The sequence below is a fragment of the Phyllostomus discolor genome, chromosome 7, assembly GCF_004126475.2.
Source record: "Phyllostomus discolor isolate MPI-MPIP mPhyDis1 chromosome 7, mPhyDis1.pri.v3, whole genome shotgun sequence".
Lineage (NCBI taxonomy): Eukaryota > Metazoa > Chordata > Mammalia > Chiroptera > Phyllostomidae > Phyllostomus > Phyllostomus discolor.
The window spans coordinates 137,024,371-137,046,990 of NC_040909.2; the positions used below are offsets into that span (position 1 = coordinate 137,024,371).

The 22,620-nt window shown below is 68.5% G+C and overlaps 1 protein-coding gene across 2 annotated transcripts in view; it reads right to left on the minus strand.

Annotated features, from left to right (window-relative positions):
- Positions 1-568: 568 nt before the first annotated feature.
- TRAPPC9 (trafficking protein particle complex 9) overlaps positions 569-22,620 on the minus strand; it is a 154,136-nt gene continuing 132,084 nt past the window's right edge. For both annotated transcript variants that reach the window (XM_028533660.2, XM_028533659.2), the window contains 2 exons: positions 1,645-1,865; positions 569-1,127 (listed from right to left, as the gene is read on the minus strand). In XM_028533660.2, coding sequence (XP_028389461.1) covers positions 960-1,127; positions 1,645-1,865 — 389 coding nt within the window. In that variant the 3' untranslated portion in view covers positions 569-959. The remainder of the gene's footprint in view (positions 1,128-1,644; positions 1,866-22,620) is intronic.

Consider the following 22,620-nt stretch of genomic DNA (forward strand, 5'->3'; position numbering starts at 1 on the left):
CTGGAGCCGAGGCCCTTCCTGGGCCAGCCTGTGCCGGACAGCCAGGGGTGGCCGAGGCCCGTGCCTTCCTCCCGTCCGGGACAAGGGGAGGGTGGCCTGCTAGGACAGGGCTGCAGGGAGGGTGCGGCCTTCGGAGATGGAGGCGCAGGGAGTGGAGGGCGTGGCCACCACGTGCAACTGGCAGCCCCGTGCAGCTCAAGGCACCGGGCTGGGCTGGACTCCTGCCCCCGCCCCCCTGCCAGCGGGCACCTCGGGGCAGCAGGCCGCCTGCAAAACCACAGCGAGCCCAGTGTGTGGGGCCTGGACCCAGCCCGCAGAGCCCCGGAGGGACTGGGACCAGCGTCACCAGGGAGAAGAGGAAGCCAGAGGCTGGGGGCCAGGCCCAAGGGGCACATGCAGGGAAGGGGGGCTCAGGGGTCTCAGGACAGACACGGGCCCAGCCCTGCTGGCCACCAGCCATGTGGGTGTCACGGGGGTTTCTGTCCATGCCCCCCCCCCCGGGATAGAACCCCCACCTGGGTGGGGCGCGGCCCCGGAGCCTGGGCGCGCAGGCGAACGGAGGCAGGCAGACCAGCAGGGAGCCAGGCCCTTTATTGGAGACCTTGTCACAGACACTCGGGCAGCCAGGGCCTGGAACAGGCCCACCCGGGCTGGGCTGTCCTCCCAGGGTCCCAGGAACAGGGGCAGGGGCCTGGGGCCTGGGCTGGGTGGGCGCCACCCTCTGGGGTCTGGTCAGCATCAGGCCCCGGCGGAGAAGCAGCCCCAGCGGGCAGTGCGGGCCGGGCAAAGCGGCCACACCGGGGCACCCGCAGGGCCCGAAAAGGACGCTGGGCAGGAGAAGGGGTGCCGAGCGCTGGGGCTGGGGGGCTGGCGGCGGGACAGGAGAGCAGCAGAGGCTCACCCCTGCTGGGGAGTGGGGGCGGGCCACCCCCCAACACGCACAGGGCCCAGCGGCCGGCTCAGGCCTGCCCCTCCAGGGCGCGCACGTGCACGCTGGGCAGGCAGAACCAGGACGGCGGCAGCTCCCTGCTCGAGCCGTCCTCATGGAACCGTATACGCAGGAAGAAGTCGCCCGTGGCCAGGAACAGGAGGGCCCCGAGGCAGGCCGACTGGCTGGAAGGCTGCACCTGCGGGGCGGGAGGGGGGAGGAGGGGGCGTCGGCTCGGAGCAGCGGGGCCCCGACGCCGCCAGGAGTCCCCGGGCCTGCGTGCACCCGGGGCCCCGGGGGCGGGCGAGCACCGGACCGCGCTGTCCCAGGCAGTCGCTGCGCCTCCCAGAGACTCAGCCTCTGTCTCCAGGACGAGCTCACAGCACCTCCCTCCCTGGGCCATTCCGGGTTCAGGTGGTGAGGGGGTGCGTGGGGGCTGGGAGGTGGGGGAGGAGCCCTGTGACCTCATCGGTCCCCCCGGGGCCCCTGCCGTGGCCACACTACGCAGGGAGGAGGTGAGTGCATGGGGCAGTGCGGCGGCGGCTGGAGCAGGAGCTCAGCCGTCCCCGGTTCCTCCGCTCGCCGTGTCTCCCCAACGTTCTGCGGGGCTGCCCGTGCACCCTGGGCTCACCCCCAGGACTCGGGGCGCAGGGAAGCGGCTGTCCGGAAGAGGGCCAGCACAGAGGGCGGGGGGGGGGTCCCGGAGCACCACGCACCGCGTCCAGGTAGAAGGTGCTGGAGCCCACGAAGGAGATGGCGCCGTGCAGGTCGTAGTTGTGCACGCCGTTCTGGTGGTCCTGGTAGGGGACCACGGTGAGGGCGAAGGGCCCGACGCTGCGCGGGCTCCGGTTGGTCAGCCGCACCTCCAGGCGAATGGGGTCGCCCACCCGGCAGGCCGCCGCCTGGCAGTCACACGGCTGTCCGTCCACCAGCACGTCTGCAGAGGACACAGGGCGCGAGGCGGTCCGGGCACTGCCGAGGTGGCCTCCCCGACACCCGCCTGCTCGTTCGTTTTTTCCTTCATCCGTCCATCCGTCCGTTCATTGCCTCAGCCCTTCATCCACCAAGGCTGCCACGCCCCCCATGCCAGGCTGGGTGCTGGGCACAGACGTGTGCCCCTGCCACACGCACTGCCGGTGACACTGGGGGCGGGTGTGCCTGTAGGCCGGCAACCCCCCACCGAATTCCCCTCGAAACCACTTTCCTGGGAAAGCCTCTTCAGATCAAGCCTCTCCCCGTGTCTTTAAAATCATAAGCTTTCACAGCACGTTGTAAACCCTTCGGACAGTTGACAGAAGTAAGGAGTTTCCCAAAAACTCCATATGCCCCCGCCCTGCCCCCACAGCTGCCCACAGCAACGGTCCCGCGTCTCCCCACCCCTGTCTGTTATCACGGCCGCCCTCGGTGGCCGAGACGCAGCCCGAGTTCCCCGCTCACGCTGTGCCCGGGCACCGGGGCGCGTCCCTCCAGGCGGAGCCCCTCGAGAGGGACTGACGGAGGGAGCGACAGCCACAGTGTCCGGACGGGCCTGGCGTCACCTCAGAGGGCCTCACGAGGGATAGCGGGGGCAGGAGGGGGTGTCAGAGAGGCCACGTGGCCGCAGGAGCAGGAGGAGGTGGGAAAGAGGAGCTGGCCTTGAGGAGGGGGACAGGGTGGGGGTGCAGCCCGGCAGGGCGGGGTGGGGGTGCAGCCGCTGGGGCTGGGGAGGTGGAAGCGGGGGCCCCCCGGCCCCAACAGGAACGCGGCCTGGACACTCCGACACTCTGAGCTCCAGGCCTGTACATGCCCCTCTCCCTTCCTCTCCTGCCACTTTCTCCACAGCCTCAACACCTCCCCTGGCGCTGTCCTGGTGACCCACCTGCTTAACTATTAACCACCTGCCTTCCTGCTCCCCGGGGGGTCCAGGAGCTTTGGGGTGCCCCATCTCCAGGAGCCAGGCCAGGTTCCTGACTCTCATGCTAGGTCAGGTTTTTGCACGGATGAACAGACGTGTGAGGGAATGAGTGAGGGAGCAAGTGAGTGTATAAATGAGTGAGTGAATGGGTGAGAGAATGAGTGTATGAGTGAGTGAGTGTGTGAGTGAGCGAATGAGTGGATGAGTGGATGAATGGGTGTGTGAGTGTGAGTGTGTGTGAGTGAGTGAGTGAATGAGTGGGTGAACGGGTAAATGGGTAAGGAATGAATGAGTGTGTGAGTATGTGTGAGTGGATGAGTGTGTGAATAGGTAAATGGGTGAGTGAATGAGTGAGTGAGTGGATGAATGGGTGTGTGAGCGTGTGAGTGAGTGAATGAGTGAGTGACTGAGTGAGAGAGTGAGCGAGTGAATGAAGGAGTGAATGAGTGAGTGAATGAGTGAAGGGGTGAGTGGGCTTCGGGGCCTGCGGTGCCCAGGCCGGAACCCCAGTCTGTGCCCGCCTCCTTCGGGGCCTCACTCAGCCTGTGGCTGGGGGTACGGACCACGAGGACCAACCTGCCACCCCCTGGCTCTGGGTCCTGCGGGCTTCCATGGAGGAGAACGTTCACGCAGGAGAACCTCGTGGAGAAGGTCTCGCAGGGGCAGATCAGTCTCTTCCCCGAATCCTTAGATCAGGCTGCGACCCACCTCCTGGCCCCCGCCCCCAGCCCCAGTTCCCCTGCACGGTTAACACGGCCGGAGTCGCGGCCTCCACTTCGCTGGCTGGCCCAGGACCCCTCCCAGGTCACGCCTTGGCCCGGGGCGGGCTGGCGGAGACTCGGCTAGAAGGGGTCGCGAGGGGAGGGGGGGCCCACAGGGCCCCCTGGGGCAGACTCGAGGAGATGGGAAGCCCCGGGGCCCGCCTGCCTTTGGGCCCAGGGGGGCCACGGTGGGGAGGGGCTTCCTGGGGTGGGGGAGCTCAGAGAAGGGTGGTGGGGAGGGCAGGCTGGCCCGCGGGGCCAGAGAAGCCCTCCTTCCCAGACGGGCTCCTGGCAGCACGTGCAGGAGCTGCGTGCGCCCGCGGCCCTGTCGGCACCCAGGAGCAGGGGCGGCTCCCTCTGAGGCGCGGTCCTCAGTGTCTGCTGCCCGACCCCGTGCACCTCACCCGGAGGTCTCACCCGGAGGTCTCCGTGACCCCGAGAGCCCAGGAGAAGGTGCAGAGCGACAGAGCAAGCGCAGTGGAAGGAGCTGCCCTGACCCGGCGGCTCCCAGCCCCCCAGCAGCCCAGCACAGCCAACCCCCTCCCCCACCCCCACTGCGCCAGGCCAGCACTGCCCCGCCACCTGCCCGCACACAGGTGAGCGGGGCCAGGTGCGGGCGGGCGAGGGGTGAAGCTGGGCGGGACCCCAGGCTCCCGCAGTGGATGAAGGAGCCCCGGAAGTGTCAGCAGGCCCCAAGGTCCCGTGCAAATCCCTTTTCTGTGACAGCGAGGAGTGAGCTGTGGGTCTCTCGCTAGGCGGGCCCACCCAACAACCTGTACTGTACGCCTGCTCCTTAGCACGGGCGCCCACGGCCTGGCAGGGGAGGCCTTCCTTCCCCCAGGGATCCCCTCCCCCGTGAGGACACCCCCCCCCCGGCCTTGGGTGACTGTAAAAAACATGATGGCCAAGCAGACTCCAGGCGCGAACGTCTAATTTTGGATAAAGAATGTCAAAGCCTCAGAACGGTGCAGGAGGGGCGCCCGGGAGGAACAGGGAGGCGAGTGCACCTCCGGCTGCAGCGTGTCTGCCTCTCCCGTCTCTGCAGGCGCGCTGCCGCCCAGGCCACATAAATCTCGGGGAGCCCGAGTTTCACAGTCAGGTTTCACTCCCGCAAGCCTCGGCCTGGGGATTAATCAAGGAGCTCCGTCACGCCTTGGATGAGGCCAAAGAGGTTCAAGTGGAGAAAAAGACAGGCGGGACTCGGGACCCGGGATGACAGCTGGGGCACCTCGGCCCTGTCTCTCGGTCGCGCTTCCCTCCCTACCCCCCCGTCCCCGCCCGCAGCCAGCCTGGGGGCCTCTGGGAGACAACGGCACAGGCGCACCCGGTGCAGAACCCTGTGATTTCCGGTTGTCCAGGACAAAGTGGTGACCCCTCTCCAATGCCGAGGCGGCACTTTTCCCTCTACCAGTGAGAGCCAGGTAACGGGCCTTTTCCTCTTGGCCGTTAGGGAGCTCAGAGCCAAAAGCAGCACAGCAATCCAGGGTCTCCGGCAGCTGTACCTCCGTGTCCCACCCCCCGTCACACAACACACAGCTGCTCCCGCACACCCACCCACTCCCGCAAGTCCGGACCGACTGCGCCAACGGCGGGGTCCCCGAGTCGAGGCGTTCGGAACCGTGCCTGGCTACTCCACCGTCTGTCTATGGAGGGAGAGTCCGAGCAAGAGGCTAGAGGCAGCAGCAGGGCCCGGGAGGTGGGGCGGCGGCAGCGTTCTGAGCGAGGGTCTTAAGGCAAAGAGGCGGCGCACAGCCTGGGTGGTGGGCTCCCGGCCATCGCCCTTGCCCCCCCTCCCTTGGGGCCTCAGCAGTGTGGGAAGGGGGCCTCTGTGGCGGCGGAGCTGGCTGAGACAGAGGGCGACCCACAGGCGGGGGAGGCCGGCCCTGCCGCCCAGACCCAGGCCCTGCCCCCAACCCCGGCCCCGCGCCCTGCCAGGGCTCCGCGGGGCCCTGCGGCCCGGAACATGGCTCCCTCCCCGCACCGGGGAGGGCGGCTGCTCAAGGCCCGCACCTGCGATCGCCCTCAGCCAGCAACAGCTCGGAGGGGCGACCTCGCTCCCTCGGGTGAATGATTTACTTTTACAACTGTGCATTAAAGATTAAAGGGAGCGGATGAAAATCAAGGCGGTTGGAGAGGAGACCGTGCCGCCTGGAGTTCCGCGTAGGGAGGCCCGAGCTGGCCCTGGCACGGGCGTCGGAGACGGGCCCTGCGCCCCGAGGGCAGTGCGTGGTGAGCCTGCAGGGCGGCAAGGGGGGACCCCCGCAGGCAGGCCTCTGGGCTGCCTCCCGGCGGGGCCCGTGGCTGCCTGTGGAAAGTGGTGAACCACCAACTTCAGCTGCGAAGGCGCACAGGTCACCACCACCACCACACCCCCTGCCCACGGCTGCGCTTGCTCGGCCTCCACCGGGCCAGGGTTCTCCAGCCACACGGCTGCCCACCGGACGGCGGGGGAGCCCCCTCGGAAGCCAGAGCTTCTGCTCCCTTGTCTGGAGACAGGATGACGCAGCCTCCAGCCGGGGGCTGGTGCGGGGGGCGGAGGGGACGTGTCTGAGAGAGGGCTGAGGTCCGGGTACGGGGGGGAGGAAACACCCACAAACGTGGCCGCCGGCCAGCCCGGGGCACGTGAGCAGGCTGCCCGGGCTCGGAGGCTGCGTGTGGGCAGCACCAGCCTCGGGGCAGGGGCTCCTGGGCGCCCGAGGGCCCCGTGCGGCCGGTGGCCTCTGCTGCCATTTGCACCCACCGTCCCTCGCGCTGGGCCCCACTGTCTCTCTCTGCACTTGACCCCCAGCTCTGCTGCCCCGATCCCCAAGGCTCTGCGCACAGGCCCCTCCACCAGGGGCCTTCCCGGGTCGCCCCTCAGGGAACACTGGAGCTCGAGAAGGCCCATGGAGGCTGGCTGGGTGTTCACCGAACCACTGCCGTTTCTCCCGGGCTCACCGCCAGAGCGCAGCCAGCCGGGGTGGGGGGTGTGACTCGGACTGAGTCCCAGCCGGTCAGAAGTAGGGGGGCAAGTGATACCTGCAAAGCTGGGCCACAAACATACCCCCATCTCCTGGCTGACAGGACTAAAGGGACCACGGAGCAGAGGAGGGGGGAGCCACACCCACGTGGCTCCAAGGCGGGCCATGGGTGGGTGGGAGGGGTCATGGGCTGGGCAGGCACCCCTGACCTCAGAGGCTCTTGGTCACAGCGCTCAGCTGAATGCACACAGGCCCCCAGCGCTCGCCTAGCTGAACTCTCGCCTTTCAGCAGGGACTGGCGGGCGGCCGGGGGCTGGCGCGCCCAGGGCCGCCCTGCGCGTGGGAGTGGGTGTGGGGCGGGCCTCCTGTCCTTCCCGACGGGAACGGGAGGGCACCGCTCTCTGCCCAGGGAACACCTCGCCCACTGGGGACAGTGCCTCTCCTGAGCCCGCGGTCTGCAGCTCCTCGTCCCGGACGAGCACCCCGGACAGCGGGAGGCGGGAGACAAACCAGGGGAGAAGCAGGAGGGGAGGGAAAGCGTGCCTGCTGGCCGGCAGCGTGGTGCAGAGACAGCCTCTGGGAACAGCCTCTGGGAACAGCAGAGGGTTTACGGCGGCTCGTCCGTCCCTCCCCGAGCAACGTCTCTACCTCTCCAGTCTCTCGTTTCTCATCTTCTCCCAGGCCGTCTAAATACAGCGAAGGCCGCTGCCACCCAGGCAGGGCCCCTGCTCCCCCGGCTCTGCGTCCGGCCTTGTCCTTGCTGCGCTGCCCTGGGTCATCAGCCTCGGACCCCTCCCCCGCAGGGCCCGCCCCCCCACCTCGGCGGGAGGCATGCAGGAGGGTCCCGCAGGTGTGGGGGCGGCTGTGCGGCCATCGCCCGCTCCTGGGCCTTTGCACAGGCTGGGCGCTGCCCCCAACTGGGCGCTGCCCACCCGGCTGCCCCTCAGCCCGCCTCCTCCGGCACCCTGCTCCCCGGTCTCAGCGCTTTGCATTTCCCTGGGGGGGGTCTGCCCCCACCAGCCGAGTCCTGGGGCCCAGTGCCTGGGCAGCGCTCCCCCCACTGCCCGGTGCCCAGCGGGGCCGGCGCACAAGGGCCTCTCCAGGCTCTGCAGGCTTCCTGCCCTCCATCCACCCTCCATCCACCCACTGCCCACCCCCTCCTGTTTGACCGAGCGACCTCTTACGGTCCCACGAGAAGCGGCACACCCCTCTCGGGGCCGACACTGCCGCTTCCAGGAGGAAAGCCGGGCTGCTTGGAAGCAGCGTGGGAAGGACTGCCCGCCGAGCCTTCTGCTTGATTAGCAGGAGGCACCTCCAGCCTCAGGGCAGCATCCTGGGCGGGGGCGGGGCTCCTCACTCAGGGGCAGGCGTCTTTGGCCTTCGCCTGGGGGCGACCCAGGCCAGCCAGGCCCGCCTGCACCCCTCGTGGGGTTCAGGGCAGAGGCCAAGCAGAGACCGCGCACCCCGTGTCCGCACACTCGGGGGCTACAAGCCAGGCCAACGAAGCACGGCCCGAAACCTGCTGGCCTCGTCACGTGACAAGCGCATCTTCACGAGGACCGGCAGGGCCACGTTCAAGCGGCAAGTGCTTGGGCTCCTCAGAGCTGAGCTCTGGGCTGGAAGGTGGCGATGGCACACACTCCCTGCTGACCACACACACACACACACACACACACAGGGCTGCCAGGAGCTTTCAATCCCTTTCCGGGGTCAACCACCTCCGGGGCAAGGACCCCATTCTGACCCCAGGCCCACGGAGCCCAGGCCTCCCAGCGGCTGCCGCAGGTGGCGGATGCAGGGGCGGAGCAGGCTCAGAGCAGAGAAGCTGCCCACCCCCCGGGCCCCTGCTCTCCAGGCTGGGTCGCCCCTGGCCCCACGGGGATGCCCTGAGTGCCAGGCTGCCCAGCCCCGGCCTCGCCCTCCCCTCCCAGGCACAGCCCCGCTCCAAGCCCTGTGCCACCACCCTCTGGTTCCCAGCTCCGGAGCCCAGAGCCATCCGCCCCACCTGGGGCCACAAGCACCCCTTCCCCTCCCCGCGCTCAGGCTCAGAATTCGGGGGTACCCCTGAGGGGAGAGACGGGGTTTCTGAAGTGGGACTAGGCACAGCCGTGTCCACCTGCAAGACAGGTCCTCCCTCCTGGCCCCACCGCGGGGGGAGGCCCAGCCACACATGCATCCCAGGAGGGGTGGTGATTGCCCAGCGGTGGTCAGAGTGCAGGGCGAACGCCGCAGGGGGGCGGCCTGCAGAGGGGCTGCGGCCTCGGGGAGGTGGACGGGGGAGCGGCCGGGCTCGCGGGGAGCGCGTGCAGGGCCGGCATGCAAATCAGGGTGCCTGGGAACAGTTTGTTCTCTTAAATAATTCAATCATCTCCGCACCGTCCTCTTCTGAGCAGCAAGCGTTTGCTTAGCAAGCGGGGCGGGCAGGCCGGGGGGCCTGGCTTCTGCTCGGAGCCCAGAGGCCCTGGGGCCGTGGGGACAGGACTCCTGGGGACAGGACTCCGGGGGCCCACGCACACTGAGCAGGCCGGCCTGGAGGGAGGGGCAGCTGCCACCGGGAGGGAACCGCAGCCTCTCCGAGTCCTGAGGTCACCACAGGCCCCCCAACACATGGCTCCCCAAAAGCAGATGGGGCTCAGGAATGAGCCCGGCCAGACTTCTACTCGGTCTTTGACTGAACGGGAAATAGGGTGATGCTTGTCCAGGGTTTTCCTTTAACACTGCGTGGGTGCCAGAGGCAGCGACAGGCAGCCCACACCACTCCTTTCCGTCTGAATGGTCAAGGCTCTCATCCAACCCTCCCGAGGCTCTGGGGCCCAGGGGAGACCAGCCAGGGCCTCAAGGGAGGCTTGACCCAGGCAGGGAAGGAGGTGAGGGCGATGGAATGTGGCCTCAGGAGGAGGAGACAGGAAAGGACAGTGGAGGGCTCAAGCTGCATGGGTCCGAGGGTCAGGCCCCGCAGCGGGAGCGGACAGGAGGCACTCACGGGTCTGAGGCCCGTGGGAGGGGCGGGAAGGAGCCGGGGGCTGAGGTGAGGGCCTGGAGGCCAGGTTGGGGGGGGGGGGGGGAGACACCGAGGCCACGCCCTCCAGGCAGGTGGGCCTCCCCTCCCGCACACAGGCACCAGCAAGGTGAAGGGTGCAGCTTCCCCGTTTCTCAGGGCCCCACCTGGCCGGGAAGGGGCTGGAACCCGGGGGGGGCTGGTTCTAGAAAAGGGCCAGGGGCCCAGGGGCCCGCGCGTCATTCTCGGTGCAGCCAGACACCCGGGGGGGGCTCAGAAGCTCAGAGCCTGGTGGAGCCCTCGCTACGGGAGCTTCAGGGGCTCCGTGGAGGGGGAGGTGCACGCCCGAGAAGGCGACGAGGCGGCCCCGGCTGAGCCTCAGGAGGGCGCCCGGGACGGCCCCCAAACCTCCTCACTGCGGCGTCTGCATGGCTGCCCCACCTCGGTCCCAGGAGCTCCCCCGCTGTCCCCCACGACCCCGTCACCTCCTGATGCCACTCGGGGTCCCCAGGGCCACGCCGAGCCAGGGCTGTCTGCAGAGCGTCTCCGTGGGGGGGGGGGGGGGGCGGGGGCCGAGGGGGCCCCGTCTCCTCCGGCCCGAGGCCTGCCCCCCCAGCGCAGCACCCCCCAGAAGCCCACCGGCGGGCTCACGACCAGGCCCCTCCCAAGGCCACGGGCCAGGGCCTCGCGCCAGACGGCAGGTCCTCGGCACCCGCGGCCAGGCCTCCCTGGCGAGCGGTGCCAGCCCGGTGCCCACACCGGGTCTTTGCCTCTGCCTCTCCACAGGCTGGCAGCTTAAGCAGGTTTTAACTGAAATCCAAAGTAAATGCTAGACAGCGCTCAGCGTTGACTGGGGCCATTAAAACAAAAGTCGATGAAGATAAGTCTCCCAGAGTGACGGGCTGCCGAGGCCCCGAGGCCCTGCGATCGGGGCGAGCAGGTGGGGGTGCGAGGGCGTGGGGACCCGAGGGAGTGGGGGCCTGAGGGCAGACGGAGCTGGGGTGGGGGTGGTGAGGGTCGCTTGGGGGACGGGCCCGCAGGTCCACGGGACGGCAGCTACCTGCCCACACACCACCCTGCCCACCCACGGCCGCCCTAGAGCATCGCCAGGGCCCCCGGGCGTGCCGCCTACCCCTGCAGCCACCGCCACCCCGCAGCTACAGTGAGCAGCCGCCTCGGGGCCTCTGGGCCAGGCCATCGGTCAGCCAATGCCCACAGCCGCTCCCCCTGGCCCCTGCACCCAGCTCTGCCTGGGAGCCGGACGCTGGCCCCGAGAGGACACACGCACTTCTGGAAGGAAACCAGCCGGAACGGCTGGCACCGCGCCCGCTGTCGGGAGGCTCGCAGTCCGGGCGGGTGGCCTCGCACCCTCGGGGGCAGGCCCGACTCTGCAGAGCAGAGGCCACAGGACAGCAGGTGCCGGAGAGGCCGCCGGGGGCCGCGGGGCCTGTGTGAGCAGCAGAACTGTCCGGGCCGGGCGGACAGGCAAGCAAGGGCTGAGCTGGGCAGGACAGGGGAGGGACAGAGGCCTGTGAGGCTGGGGCGGGAGGCAGAGGGGACCCAGGACACACTCTGAGATGGGGAGTCGCTGGGGGGGGCGGTGAAGCAGAAGAGGGGCAGACAGCCCAGCTCACAGGTTCAGAGGGTCGGTCGGACGGCCGGCCAGAGAGACCGCGGGCGGTGACGCAGGGACGGGGGTGGAGGGGAGGCCTCAGCAGCAGCTGGCAGAGCCACGAGATGGAGGGAGGCCGGGGCCAGGGGACGGGGTGGGGGCTGGCCCCCACACGCATGGGCACACGCCCTCCCGCCTGCACATGGCCTTGGCCAGACCTTTGGTGTCCCCTCACACGTGTCACCATCCAGCTCAGCCACCTCCTCTGGGGACCGCCTGCCAGGGCAGTGCTCCCGGACTCACGCCCCCGGGACAGGTGCCGTGTCCCCTCACCTGTCTCCCCGGCCAGGACAGACAGGCCCGACGTGCTTCACGACGCCTACCGGAGGGAGCCAGGCACACGGCTCGCTACCGAGACGGTCACTTCCCGACAGGGACGTGCAGGGTGCAGGCTCCGAGAGGGCGGGAGTGCGCCCGACGGGCCGAGGAGAGGCAGGGGCGGGCACAGGCCTCGGCCGCCGGGGCCCCGCCCCGCCCCACCAGGGGGGTGTCAAGCGGTCCCAGTGAAAACGGAACCACGGGAACGCCCATTGACTGTGGGAGATGGCGGCCAGAGAGGAGAGCAGAGCAAAGGCCGGGGACAGACAGAAAGGAGCGGGAGGTGAGGGGCCGCAGCCCGAGCACGGTCACCACCACAGGAAAGGCCGCGAGGCCGGGTGGCAGTGGGCCCGACACAACAGCACGAGAGCCGGCTCCGTGGTGCTGCTCACGAGGAGGGCGTCTCAGGCCCACAGACAGGAACGGCCGAAACTGGACGCGCAGGAAAGGCGCGTCAGGCCCAGCCCTCGTCGAGAGGGCCGGGGTGGCCGGGCCGCCCTCAGGGCCACCGCTACCGGGAAGTTCCGAGTGTCATTTCCCAACTGCACCGGCGGCCACGCACCCGACGGACAGGAGAGTCCTCGATGCCTGTGGCCCCAGCGAGAGAGCTTCTAGCGTGTCAAGTAAAACCCGGTGGAGCTGCCCACACAACCGGAGAAACCCACGGCTGTAGTTGGATGTCTCCACGCCCCGCTCCCAATAATCCACGCCCCGCTCCCAATAATCCGCACAGCAAGCAAAGAGGGGGTCAGCCACGGCGTCAAAGACTCGAGAGAGACAGCGTTAAGCCACCTGACCTCACCGCACCGCACAGCGGGCGCCGTGGCCCCGAGCACGTGAGACAGGGACCCACACGGACCACGTTCCTGGCTGTGGGCCCAAAGGGTGCACGTCCCACGGAGTGTGGTCTCTGACCACGGGGGCGTCGCATCAGCAGTCAGCGGCAGAAAGGGGCCTGCCAGAGCCCCAGATAGTTAACAACACCCTGTCCAACAGCCCTCAGGTCAAAGAAAAGATTAAATGGAAATTAGGAATTATGGGGAACCGAGGGAAATCGCAGGAAACCAAAACTGGCGAGATGCCAGCAGCAGCGCTGACGGGAAACTTTACAGAACTAAAGACGTATTAGGGAAAAAAAAGAAAACTCTCAAATTTATGACTTCAGCTTCTGCTTTAAGAAATTACAAAGAGAAGATCAAATTAAATCCAAAGTAAAAAAAAAAAAAGAGAGAGAAATAACAAACAGCCAAGCGGAAATCGATGACACAGAAACCAGGGAATCGATAGGGAAGTCGGTGAGCCCGGGAGCCGGCCCTCTGCGAAGCCCGGCGGAACCAGAAACCCGCAGCCACGCTGGCCGCCAGGGACAAGGGAGACGACGCACGCGGTCGGCGCCGGGAAGAGGGGGCGCTGTCGCTGGGGCGCCTGTGTCATCGGCAGGAAAACGGCAACGCTGTGAAAAAACTTAGTTCCCACGCATTTAAGAGCTCGGGTGAAAGGCAAGAACCCTGTGAGAGGCGCGCCCGCGAGGCCCCACAGAGGGGGAGGGGACGCCCCAAACATCCTCTGGCTTCTCCGCGGTGGACAGTGCGTCCCTCTCGGGAGCCCCAGGTGACACACACTCTCCGAGTCCATCCCAGCCCTCGTGGGAGAAAGAAGTAACAGCGACTCTGCCGGAAACCTCCCCAAAAACCAGCCAGGGAGCTAGCTCTCCCCCACTCCCTCCCTCCCTCCCTCCCTCCCTCCCCGAGTCGGTGGTGCAGAGGGAGGGGCTGCCCCGCGGCCGCAGACACACGCCCCTCGCGTCCAGTCGCCGACGAGCACGTCCCCCCGAAGCCGCTTTAGGAACCGGACCAGCCGCTCCAGGAGGGCGGGGCGGCGCTGCCCGCCGAGGTCTGCCCCAGGGGTGCGGAGCCGGCCCAGCATCGGAAAGCCCGTCAACACAGTTCTCCGCGCAAAGAAATTGAAACAAAAACATACACATGGCCACCTCAGTGGATGTAACAAAAAGAGCAGTGGACACACGCCAGCCCCAGGCCTGACAGACGCTGTCAGCACACGGGAGTGGGGGAGGGCGCCTGCAGCGGCGGGGGGGGGGGGCGGGCGGCGGCACCCAGGGCCTGCTGAGGTCAGCCGACCGAGAGAGCCGGGTGCCGCCCCCCGTCCCCACCCCCCCACCAGGCGAGGGGGACCGCTCGCACCGCTCTGCTCCGTGTGGCGCTGCGACGCACGAATGGAGCGCACCCGGGCTGGAGAAGAAGCGAAACTGCCTTCACTCCCCAGTGGCACGGCCGACGAGAAGACCCAGCGAGTCCGTGAGACCGGCTGCTGCACCAGCGGACCGGCGGGCTCAGCAGGGCCCCGGGTACGGGGTGGGCACAAGGTGAGCACCCGAAGGCCAGCTGAGCTCCCGCGTGCTAGCAGCACCCCCCTGGAAACTAAGCCTTTTAAAGCAGCACCGCCTGCCACGGCACGGGGACACGGAGCACGCAGGGACACCCCTCATGGAGGACGAGTGAGGCCGGCACACGGGAAGCTGGGAGTGCCACACACACACACACACACACATGTGCGCGGGAACACGCGATGAGGGGCTGGTTCTCCTGAAATCCATCTACACTGTCAACGTAACCCCACTGAGATCCCGAAGGACTTTGTGCGTGCACGTGTGAGTATGTGTGTGTGTGTGCATGCATGTGCATGCATGTGCATGTGTGTGCGCGTGCGTGGAAAGTGGCAGGCTGACTCTGAGACTCCCAGGGAGACACAGGACAAGAGACCCCGCATGGGCAAAAGGCCGCCACATTCCCTCCCTCGTGCAGCGACCGCAGCCCAGGCGGAGGCCACGGCCTCCAGACCTGCCCCGCCCGCGTGGGCTGCTCTGCCCGCGGCCGCGGTGGTGAGCCTGCCTGGCCCGCGCAGAGCGGCTCCACGGAGGGACCTGGGGCAACCTGTGCTTCCGGGGCAACATGGGGCGAGCAGCCTGACGCCGCCCCTCGCCCAGGGCTGTCGTCAGTGCCCGACCAGCTGGGGCGTGAGCGCGCCGGAAGGCTTGGTGGTGAGAGGGGGACAGGCCTCAGGGCGCTCGCCCCCTCCCACCAGGCCCTCCTCGGCGGCCAGCCCTTCACTGGCCCCACAGAGGGCGCCGGGCCGGGGGCCAGGCTGCCCAACTCCAACCGGGCCCCGGCCCTCCTGGCTGTGCGGGCCCTCGGGGGCTTGCTTCTGCTGAGCGCTGGACGGGGAGGGTAATGTGGGCCCCGGACAGGCCTGTCCCCCGGACCATGCCACATGTGCCCCCGCTGACACCCCACCCTCCCCTCCACCCCTCCCGCCCGCCTCACCCCACAGGGCTGCCTCGCGCTGGTGTGTGCAGGGGGAGGGGGCAGTGGGCTCATTTCAAATTTAACTTGCTTTCCCTTTCCCACAGGGAAAAGGAGTGGGAACAGGTTTCTAAAAATAGCCTGGCCTGTCAAAACTGTTCACTGTCAGGCAGGGTGAAGACGGCTGCTCGGGAAGCAGGCAGGCACCCAGCTCAGGACCCGCCTGCCGCCGACACCCGCTGGGCTCGGCCCCCGGCCCCGGGGCCCAGGCCGTCCCTCGGGCAAGGCCATCGCCACCCGGTGGGCACCTCCCACAGCCACCTGGCCCTCGGCACGTGCTTCGCACACACCCTCCAGCCCTCCCCACCGCAGACTAGGGCTCAGGGAGGGTGGGTGGCCAGCTGGCCTGAGGCCGAGAGCCAAAACCCAGGCCGTCTGTGAGGACAGCAGCTGCTGGTGCTGACCCGCCCCCCCACCGTGCACCAGCGTCCCGGAGCTTGTGGAAATGCCCCCCATCACTCAGGTCCCCGGCAGCCACCGACGTACAGCGACCGTGGCTGTAGACGCTTCATCCCAGGCCTGTGCTTGCCCTGGCCTCTCCCTCCTTCACCCACCTTCCTTTCCGGGGAGAGAACGAGCAGGCAGTGGAGGGTGCAAGGGGCGTTGGGGGGCCGGGGCAGCTCCACACCACCGATGGCTCGGGAGGGAGCAGGCCCACCGCCCCCAGCCCACACCCACCTGCGCCGACACAGGGCCCACCCACCCCGTGTCTTGGAAGGCCGACCGGCCAAGTGCCCGCCGCCGGGGGGCCCTGCCCACGCGCTGCAGGCCAGGCCAGAGGGCTGCTGCGGGGAGTCCGAACACAGGGCAGCTGCTGCTGTGGAGGGTCAGACGCATCGCCTGTGCCCTCCCCGAGATGAGGCACTCCCCACGAGCCGAGACACACGGAACTCGGGAGGGCGCAGAGACCGGTGTCTAAGACCAGGAAGCGCAACGACCTGAACGTCATCAGCTCCCACAGACGCGTGGGCTCTCTGGCAGGGCTCACCCAGGCCCCGGGTCCCACAGCCGCTCTCTCCTCTCCCCCGGTGGCCCTGGGGCGCGGCATGCCTCCGGGGATCTGGGCAAGGCCACACGGCGGCCCCTCCCCGCCCCGTGCTCACGGAGAGCCCCAAGGAGGTGGCCCGGGCATGCACGCTGCCCAGTCCACGCTCACAGTCGTCACGTGGCCCTGCGGAGCGCCGCCACAGCTTGCTCAGACCCGGCCTGGTCGCCCCAGGCTGCCGAGACTATGGCCCAGCGGAGCGGCACTGGAAAACAGGGAAGGGCCACACACCTGGAGACCCTGCTCCTTACGGCTGTCGTCTCGTGCACCGGGGAACAGGCCCGTGTGGTCAGGGCCCAGGTGCTTGTGTGCGGTGGCCGGAGATGGGGGCGGCAGGGTGAGTCGGTGTGAAGCCACAGCTCACCCAGCAGGGGCGGGGGGCAGGGGCAGGCAGGGGGGAGGGGGGTGGCCCCTCCCCCCAGGGCACCCAGACCTCCCCCTTCCCACCACCCACAAGGCCTCCCGCCCTGGCTGGACATGCATGTGCTTCCAGCTGTCAGCTCCCTGGTCTCCGGGGCTGAGCAGAAAGGCAAGCACACCTTGGACCCCGCCCCCAGGGAGGCCAGTGGTGGTGGGTGGGCAGGTAGGCACAGCTGAGAGGGTCCGAGAGTGGAGGGAGGACAGCAGGGCGGTGCCCCTGCGCGAGGCCCGAGCTCGGACCCAGCCAGCCCACGACATCCGCGGCCCGCGGGGCCAAAGGAGGCCGGTAACGCAGGTGGTCCAGCAGGCTGCGCCGGCCGCCCTCCCCCTCCCCGCCGCCCCTCCCAGCTGCGGGCAGGCAGGACACGGGCGGGCCGTCCTCCTCCTCGCGGGCTCTGGGGGCCTGGCCCCCGGCGGGGACAGCAGGTGCTCACGGGTGCATCTGCGGGCAGCGCGGGCAGCTCCATCTCCACATCCACACACTCGGGCAAGGACATCGGGAAATTGAATCTCGTTCCTAATTAATGGCTTTAATGCCTGTGATTAGGCCTCCAACACAGTCTATTTTCCAGAGATAAGTGTAGCCCTGTTTGAACCAGACACCCAAGGGCTCCGCTCACGGGTGCCCGAGAGCTCGTCCCTGCTAATCGAATCCAGGGGCCCGGCACCGCCGCCTCCGTCCCACGGGCTGTGGCCCCAGCGTCCACACCACCACCGGGAGGGCGTCTCAGTTCTCCCGGGGTGGGGGGGGGCGGGGGGCCACAGGGCACATGGACCGGGAGCAGCCGCGGGGGGGGCGGGTCCTCTGTCCTGGGACACGGGGGCGGGGGGCTCCCGAAGGCCTAGGGGCCAAGCAGGGGCTCCAGGTGGCGGCCCCGGCCCAGAGAGGCGGCACGAGGATGTTGGGGGGGCCGTGCCCTGGAGCCTGGAGACAGGCCCGGCCCCCGCCCCCGGGAGGCTCCAGACCGAGGACAGGCCGTTCCCCTTCCTGCCCGGCTGACGGCAGCAGCAGCCGGGACTGCCCGGAGGGATGCCTGAAGGCCGAGCTCGGGACCACTCGGTGTCCTCCGTTCTGCCCCGCTCTCCTTCCACACGGCCCCAGGGCACCTCCCCGCGCAGGCCCCCCTGCACGCTGGTGCCAGTGCGTCAGCCCGGACGGCTCTCCTGGCCCTGCCCGCAGGCCTCCTGCGAGGGACCTCCCCCCGGGGCCCTCCGGCTCTGCTCCTCCTCACTGTGCTTGGCCCCCCAGTGTTATGTCTGTCCCTGGCCCTCTGGAAGTGAGCTCCGGGGGCTCCGGGGCTCGCTGTGGAGCCCCACCCGGCCCCCGGCCCCCGGCTCCGTCCACAACAACCCACGCCGGGCCACCCTCCCCACCTTCTGCTCTCCCTGGCCACCCCAGCTCCTGCCAGCGCCGCTGCCGGGGGGCGTCCCTGCCCAGGAGGCCCCACACCACTGCCAGGCCAGCCGGGGCCGCCCAAGGCTGCCACCCACACAGCTGCACCAGGAAAAGAGGGTTCGGGCCACGTGCCGACACTCTTACCACAGTGGTCGGGGGCCTCTGGCCGCAATTCTGCCGAGGGGCAGTGCCCCCCCCCGGGGCTGGGAGGACACCTGGCCTCCCGAACACAGCCCTTGCTGCCAGGCCCCTCGGAGATGCTCTCCGGAGGGAGCCCAAGTGCAGACCTGCCCGGGGCCAGGTGCTCCCGGGCCAGGTGCTCCCGGGAGGAGCAGAACAACGACCGGGCCACCCTCTCCAGCCTGTTCCCAGCCCAGCCGCTGTGGGGTGTCCCCACACCCAGCAGACACGCCGCCCCCTCTGCTCCGTCAGGTCCAGGCCGCACATGTGGAGGGGGCACCGCGGGGCGGGCGCTGCCTCCGCCCGGGGGCTCTTGGTGGCTCAGCCTCAGGAGGTCAGGGCGGTGGGGCGAGGGGCGCTGTCTGTACCGAACCGGGCTCTTTGCACCCCGGGAGTGGAGTGGCCTGGCCAGCTCCTCACAGGCCTCGGTGGGACGGGGATGGGCACCCAGCGGCCCGGCTCCAGCACAGATCCCGCCCTTCGAGAGGCTCCTCCCGTGACTCGGGGCACACAGCGCAGCTGGTGGGCGGGGGGGGGGGGGAGGCCCCTCCTGGGAGCCGGAGGGCCGGGCTGCCACCCTAGCTGCAGTGACCTCTCTGCGGGCCCTCCCAGGCAAGACACCAGGCTTTTCCTGGACTCGGAGTACTTTCCAAACACTGCCTACTAGCGGGAGGAGTGGGCCGGGTCATGCCCGGGGGGACTGCCACCCCCGGCCGGCTCAAGCAGCTAGTGCATCCGTGAGTCAAACACAGCTCCCCCCTGGGCCTCCCAGGGCTTAATTTCCAGGCAGTGCTGCCGATAGGATCTGTAATCAAAGCTGCGGGGGGGAGGAGCGCGGGGCGGGGGGGCGGAGGGAGAGGTGAAGTCATCGGTAAGTGGACACTTCTGGGATGAGCACTTACAACCACCATTTAGCATTTGAAAGCATCCTTTTCAATTATCTCAAAAATAATCCGAGAGCTCACCTGACACCCAGAGCACGCACGCAATTAAAGTGCTGGGAAGCGGCCGGCGAGCCCGGGGCTCACCAGCGCCCCGGCGAGACGCGCGAGGAGGGAGGCAGACCTTTAGAACTGCAAACCAGCCGAGCGCGAGCCAATTACCACCCCGAGATCGATCCGCAAAACGGCACGGGGAGGGGGCAGGGCCCCGGTGCCCGAGCAAACCCAGCACGTGGGGAGAGGGTGGCCGGGCGCAGGCTGCCGTCTGCCGGGACGCCACCTCCCACACGAGCTGGAGAAGGGCTCAGGGGGAGGAGCCCGCTCAGGACGCTGACGCCAGGGCTCAGGCATCCTGGGGTGACGTTCTCAGTCTTCCAGGGGGGCGCAGGGCCGAAAGGCAGCCCCCGCGCCCATCCCCTGCAGATAGGAGGGAGCCCCCCACCTGAGTCACACCTCACTGAGGCCAGGTCCTGCTGCTCAGGTGGGCCCCAAGCTCCCGGACAGGCTGTGACACCCCAGGGCAGGGCCTGGGGCCTCGGGCGTCCGTGGGCTGCACGCAGGGAGCTGGGCCCTCTACACGGGGTGACGGGAGTCCGAAGCACAGCCACCGTGAAAAGGAACCACGGCTGCCGAGGCCACAGCGGTGCAGGGACCCCCCGCAGCCCCAGCCCGACTCCCCCACCCCCACCCCGCCTGGGGTGTAGGAGGCCCTCCAAACCCCGAGCCAGCGGCCCCCAGCCCTTTCCCGGCCAGCACTGACGAGTCTTTCACAGACGAGAGGGGGAAGGGCGGGAACTCGCTTCGCTGGGTCCCTTCTCAAGCAGCAGCAGCCCCTGTGCCCGCCAGGCGCGCCGCAGGCATCTGCTCACGAGCTAACCAACACGAGTCTGCACGGGGACCGGGGCGCACGCAGCCCAGGGCCCGACTCTTCGCACCCGGTGCCGGAGGCCGACGCACAGGCACCCGGTGCCGGAGGCCGACGCACAGGCCCCCGGCAGCTCCCCCAGGACACGCCGGGCGGGTCCTGTCCCTCAGCTGCGCCGCGTCTGAGGCCTGGGAGAGCCCGTCGGCTTCCAGGCACGTGGGTGGGGTGGGCCCTCGGGGGGCGCCCAGGGAGCCTTCGAAGCAGACGGAGGGCAGGGGCAGGCGATGATGGGACACGCCCGTGTCCGGGGAGGGCGGAGCCCGAAGGGGCAGGCACAGGTGTGGCCGGTGCCCCCGCAGGTGGGCATCACACCTCCCCTTTCACACAAGAGGAGCACGAGACAGGCACGCCGAAGCAGCCCAGCTAACGCCGCAGAGCCTGAGGGCGCGGGGCAGGAGGGGGTCCTAAATAGGACTTTTTAAGAATTTATTTTCCTAACACCTTGGCTGAGGTATACGTCACGTACCACACGAGTCACATGTTCAAGGTGTGCAGTTCCACAGTTTCTAGTGTCTTCACAGCGGTGCAGCCATCACCGCTGCCTGACTCCAGAACAGCTCCATCGCCCCGAAAGGAGAAGGGTCGAGACGCCTGGCAGGGGAAGGGGTGCCCCGCAGAGCCTGCCGGAGGGAACTGCGGCTCACGGGAGCTGGGCGGGGGGCGAGTTCGCATGGGATGCGCAGGTTGAGGTCCCGTCGGTGGCTCGGACACCAACACACGCTCCAGCCAGGGCTCCCCTGGGCCCTCCCCCGGGGGCTGGGTGCTCAGACAGGCAGCAGCACAGCGCCGCTCAGCCGCCGCCCCCCACCCCATGGCCGGGGCGTGGCCGGGCCTCGGTGGGACAGTGGCGTTCCCTGCAGGGAGCCCCTGGACTCCAGCTTCCGTGCCGCCCAGATGCGTGTTAACGGCCGAGACCACCGTTTCTGATCCGACAGCCCTCACCAGCACACGCCGGGGTCCTCTCGGGGGCACTGGTCCAGAGGAAGGACCTGAAGGTTGGGACAGTCGGGTGGGCGGGGGTCCGGGGTGACCTGGATGGGCCCCCACCGTACTCCACAGGAGGTCACGCTGGCCCATCGGTCAGCTGGCCCAGCCCCCACACGGAGCTCAAGCTCCCACCAGCACCGGGGCCTCCCTCTCCACAGCAGGGCAAGCCACGGGCCCAGCCAGGTGGGGAGGCCTTCACCAGGAAAGGCACGGGCCGGGGGGGGGCGGGGAGGACACAAGAGGAGGAGGCGCAGGAAGCAGGAACCATGCGGGAAACAGGGAGGGTTTCCGGGGGAGCTGCGGCTGACGCTCTCGGGGAGACGGGCAGCCCATCGGCAGGGAAGGGATGAGGCACCATAAACAGGAACAGCCACAGCACGAGAGGAGCTCCTGGGAGTGAAAGCTGTAGCAGGAAATGAGAAGGGGTTTCGTGCACAGACTGGAAATAAAACTGTGGAAATTTCCTGGGAAGCAGAGTGGAAATCCTGAGAGGCGGAACCTGCGCGAGGAGAGAAGCTCAAGGACCCGCCACGGCGGCCAATCCCCGAGCGTGCGCCTTCCAGGGAGCCGGGGAAGCCACGGGGCTGTCGGACAATCAGACGAGTCGTCCTTTAACCGAAAGAGGCCACCGCGGGCGCTACCAGTGACTTTCAAAGGGCCCGCACTGCGGAGCGGACCCGGGGGGTCAGAGTTCGCGCGCCGTAGACCTCGGTAAGGGACCCTGGAAGCTCGTTTTTAAAGACGTAAGAATGTGTGGAAGCTACGAGACAGGAGCCGCATCCTAGGAACTGCAAGGAGAAGGAATTCTAAACTCCAAACCCAGACGAGGAACCTACTGGGTGTGCAGGGAGGACGGCGGTGCTTCCCAGACACGCCACGTTCGACGCGCTGTTCTCTCCGTGCACCCTTCCCGCGGGAGGAGCCCGAGGGTGCACAGTGAAACGCCCGGTGCGTGGGTCCGGGGGTGGGGTCTGCTCACAGAAGGACCTCGTGTGTGGAAAATAAACGCGCTCCGCAGACACGGGGACACATCTCAGTGGGGCGGCGGGGCCCGGAGGAGCCTGCGCAAGGACGTGAAGGCAGGTCTCCGCGCTGGGACGCAGCCGGGGCCGCGGGCGCAGATTCAGTGCCACCCCCAGTCTGCCGTGGGACGGGGGAGCCATCATCAGCCTTCTCTGAGCCCCAGCCGAGGACACCGGTTTTAAACCGGGGGGTCTCTGCTCGCCTGGCCAGCCCCTCTGGCCTCCTCGCCCCTCCGGCGAAGCACAGCTGCTTTCTACTCGCTTTATACGGTGCACGGCAAACACACTGCATCTGGGTGGTGAACCCTGAGACCCCCTGGGCTGGAGGACCCTGGAGGTCCGTCCTGGCTCGGCCACGCCGCGGCTCCGTGACAAGTGTCTGATCGCCACCTCTCCACTGAGGCCAGCAGTATTAACGTTCATTCTCCCCCTCTCTACCCCTCCCCCCCCACCTGTTCATTTATCTATGCACGGCCACAGAACACCCCAACCACCAACCCTGGGGGGTCAGGGGAGGCCGGGGACTGGGGGGCAGCCTCTGCGGGCTGTGAACGGGCAGCGCCCAGCGGGCGGCCAGGAGGAGGCAGGGCGGCCAGCTTGGCCCCTGTAGCTGGGGGGGGGGAGGGGGGGGTGGTAAGGCCGCCGGAGCGGAACGCAGGGACGCACCGGTCTGCTCAGACCCGGGAGGGGAAGCTGACGACTTGGAAGAGAAGTTTCCCTGAAAAGGCCCAGAAGTGGTGACGGGAAGGGCAGGGGCAGCAGAAAAAGTCCGGTGACCCTGAAGAGCCGACCC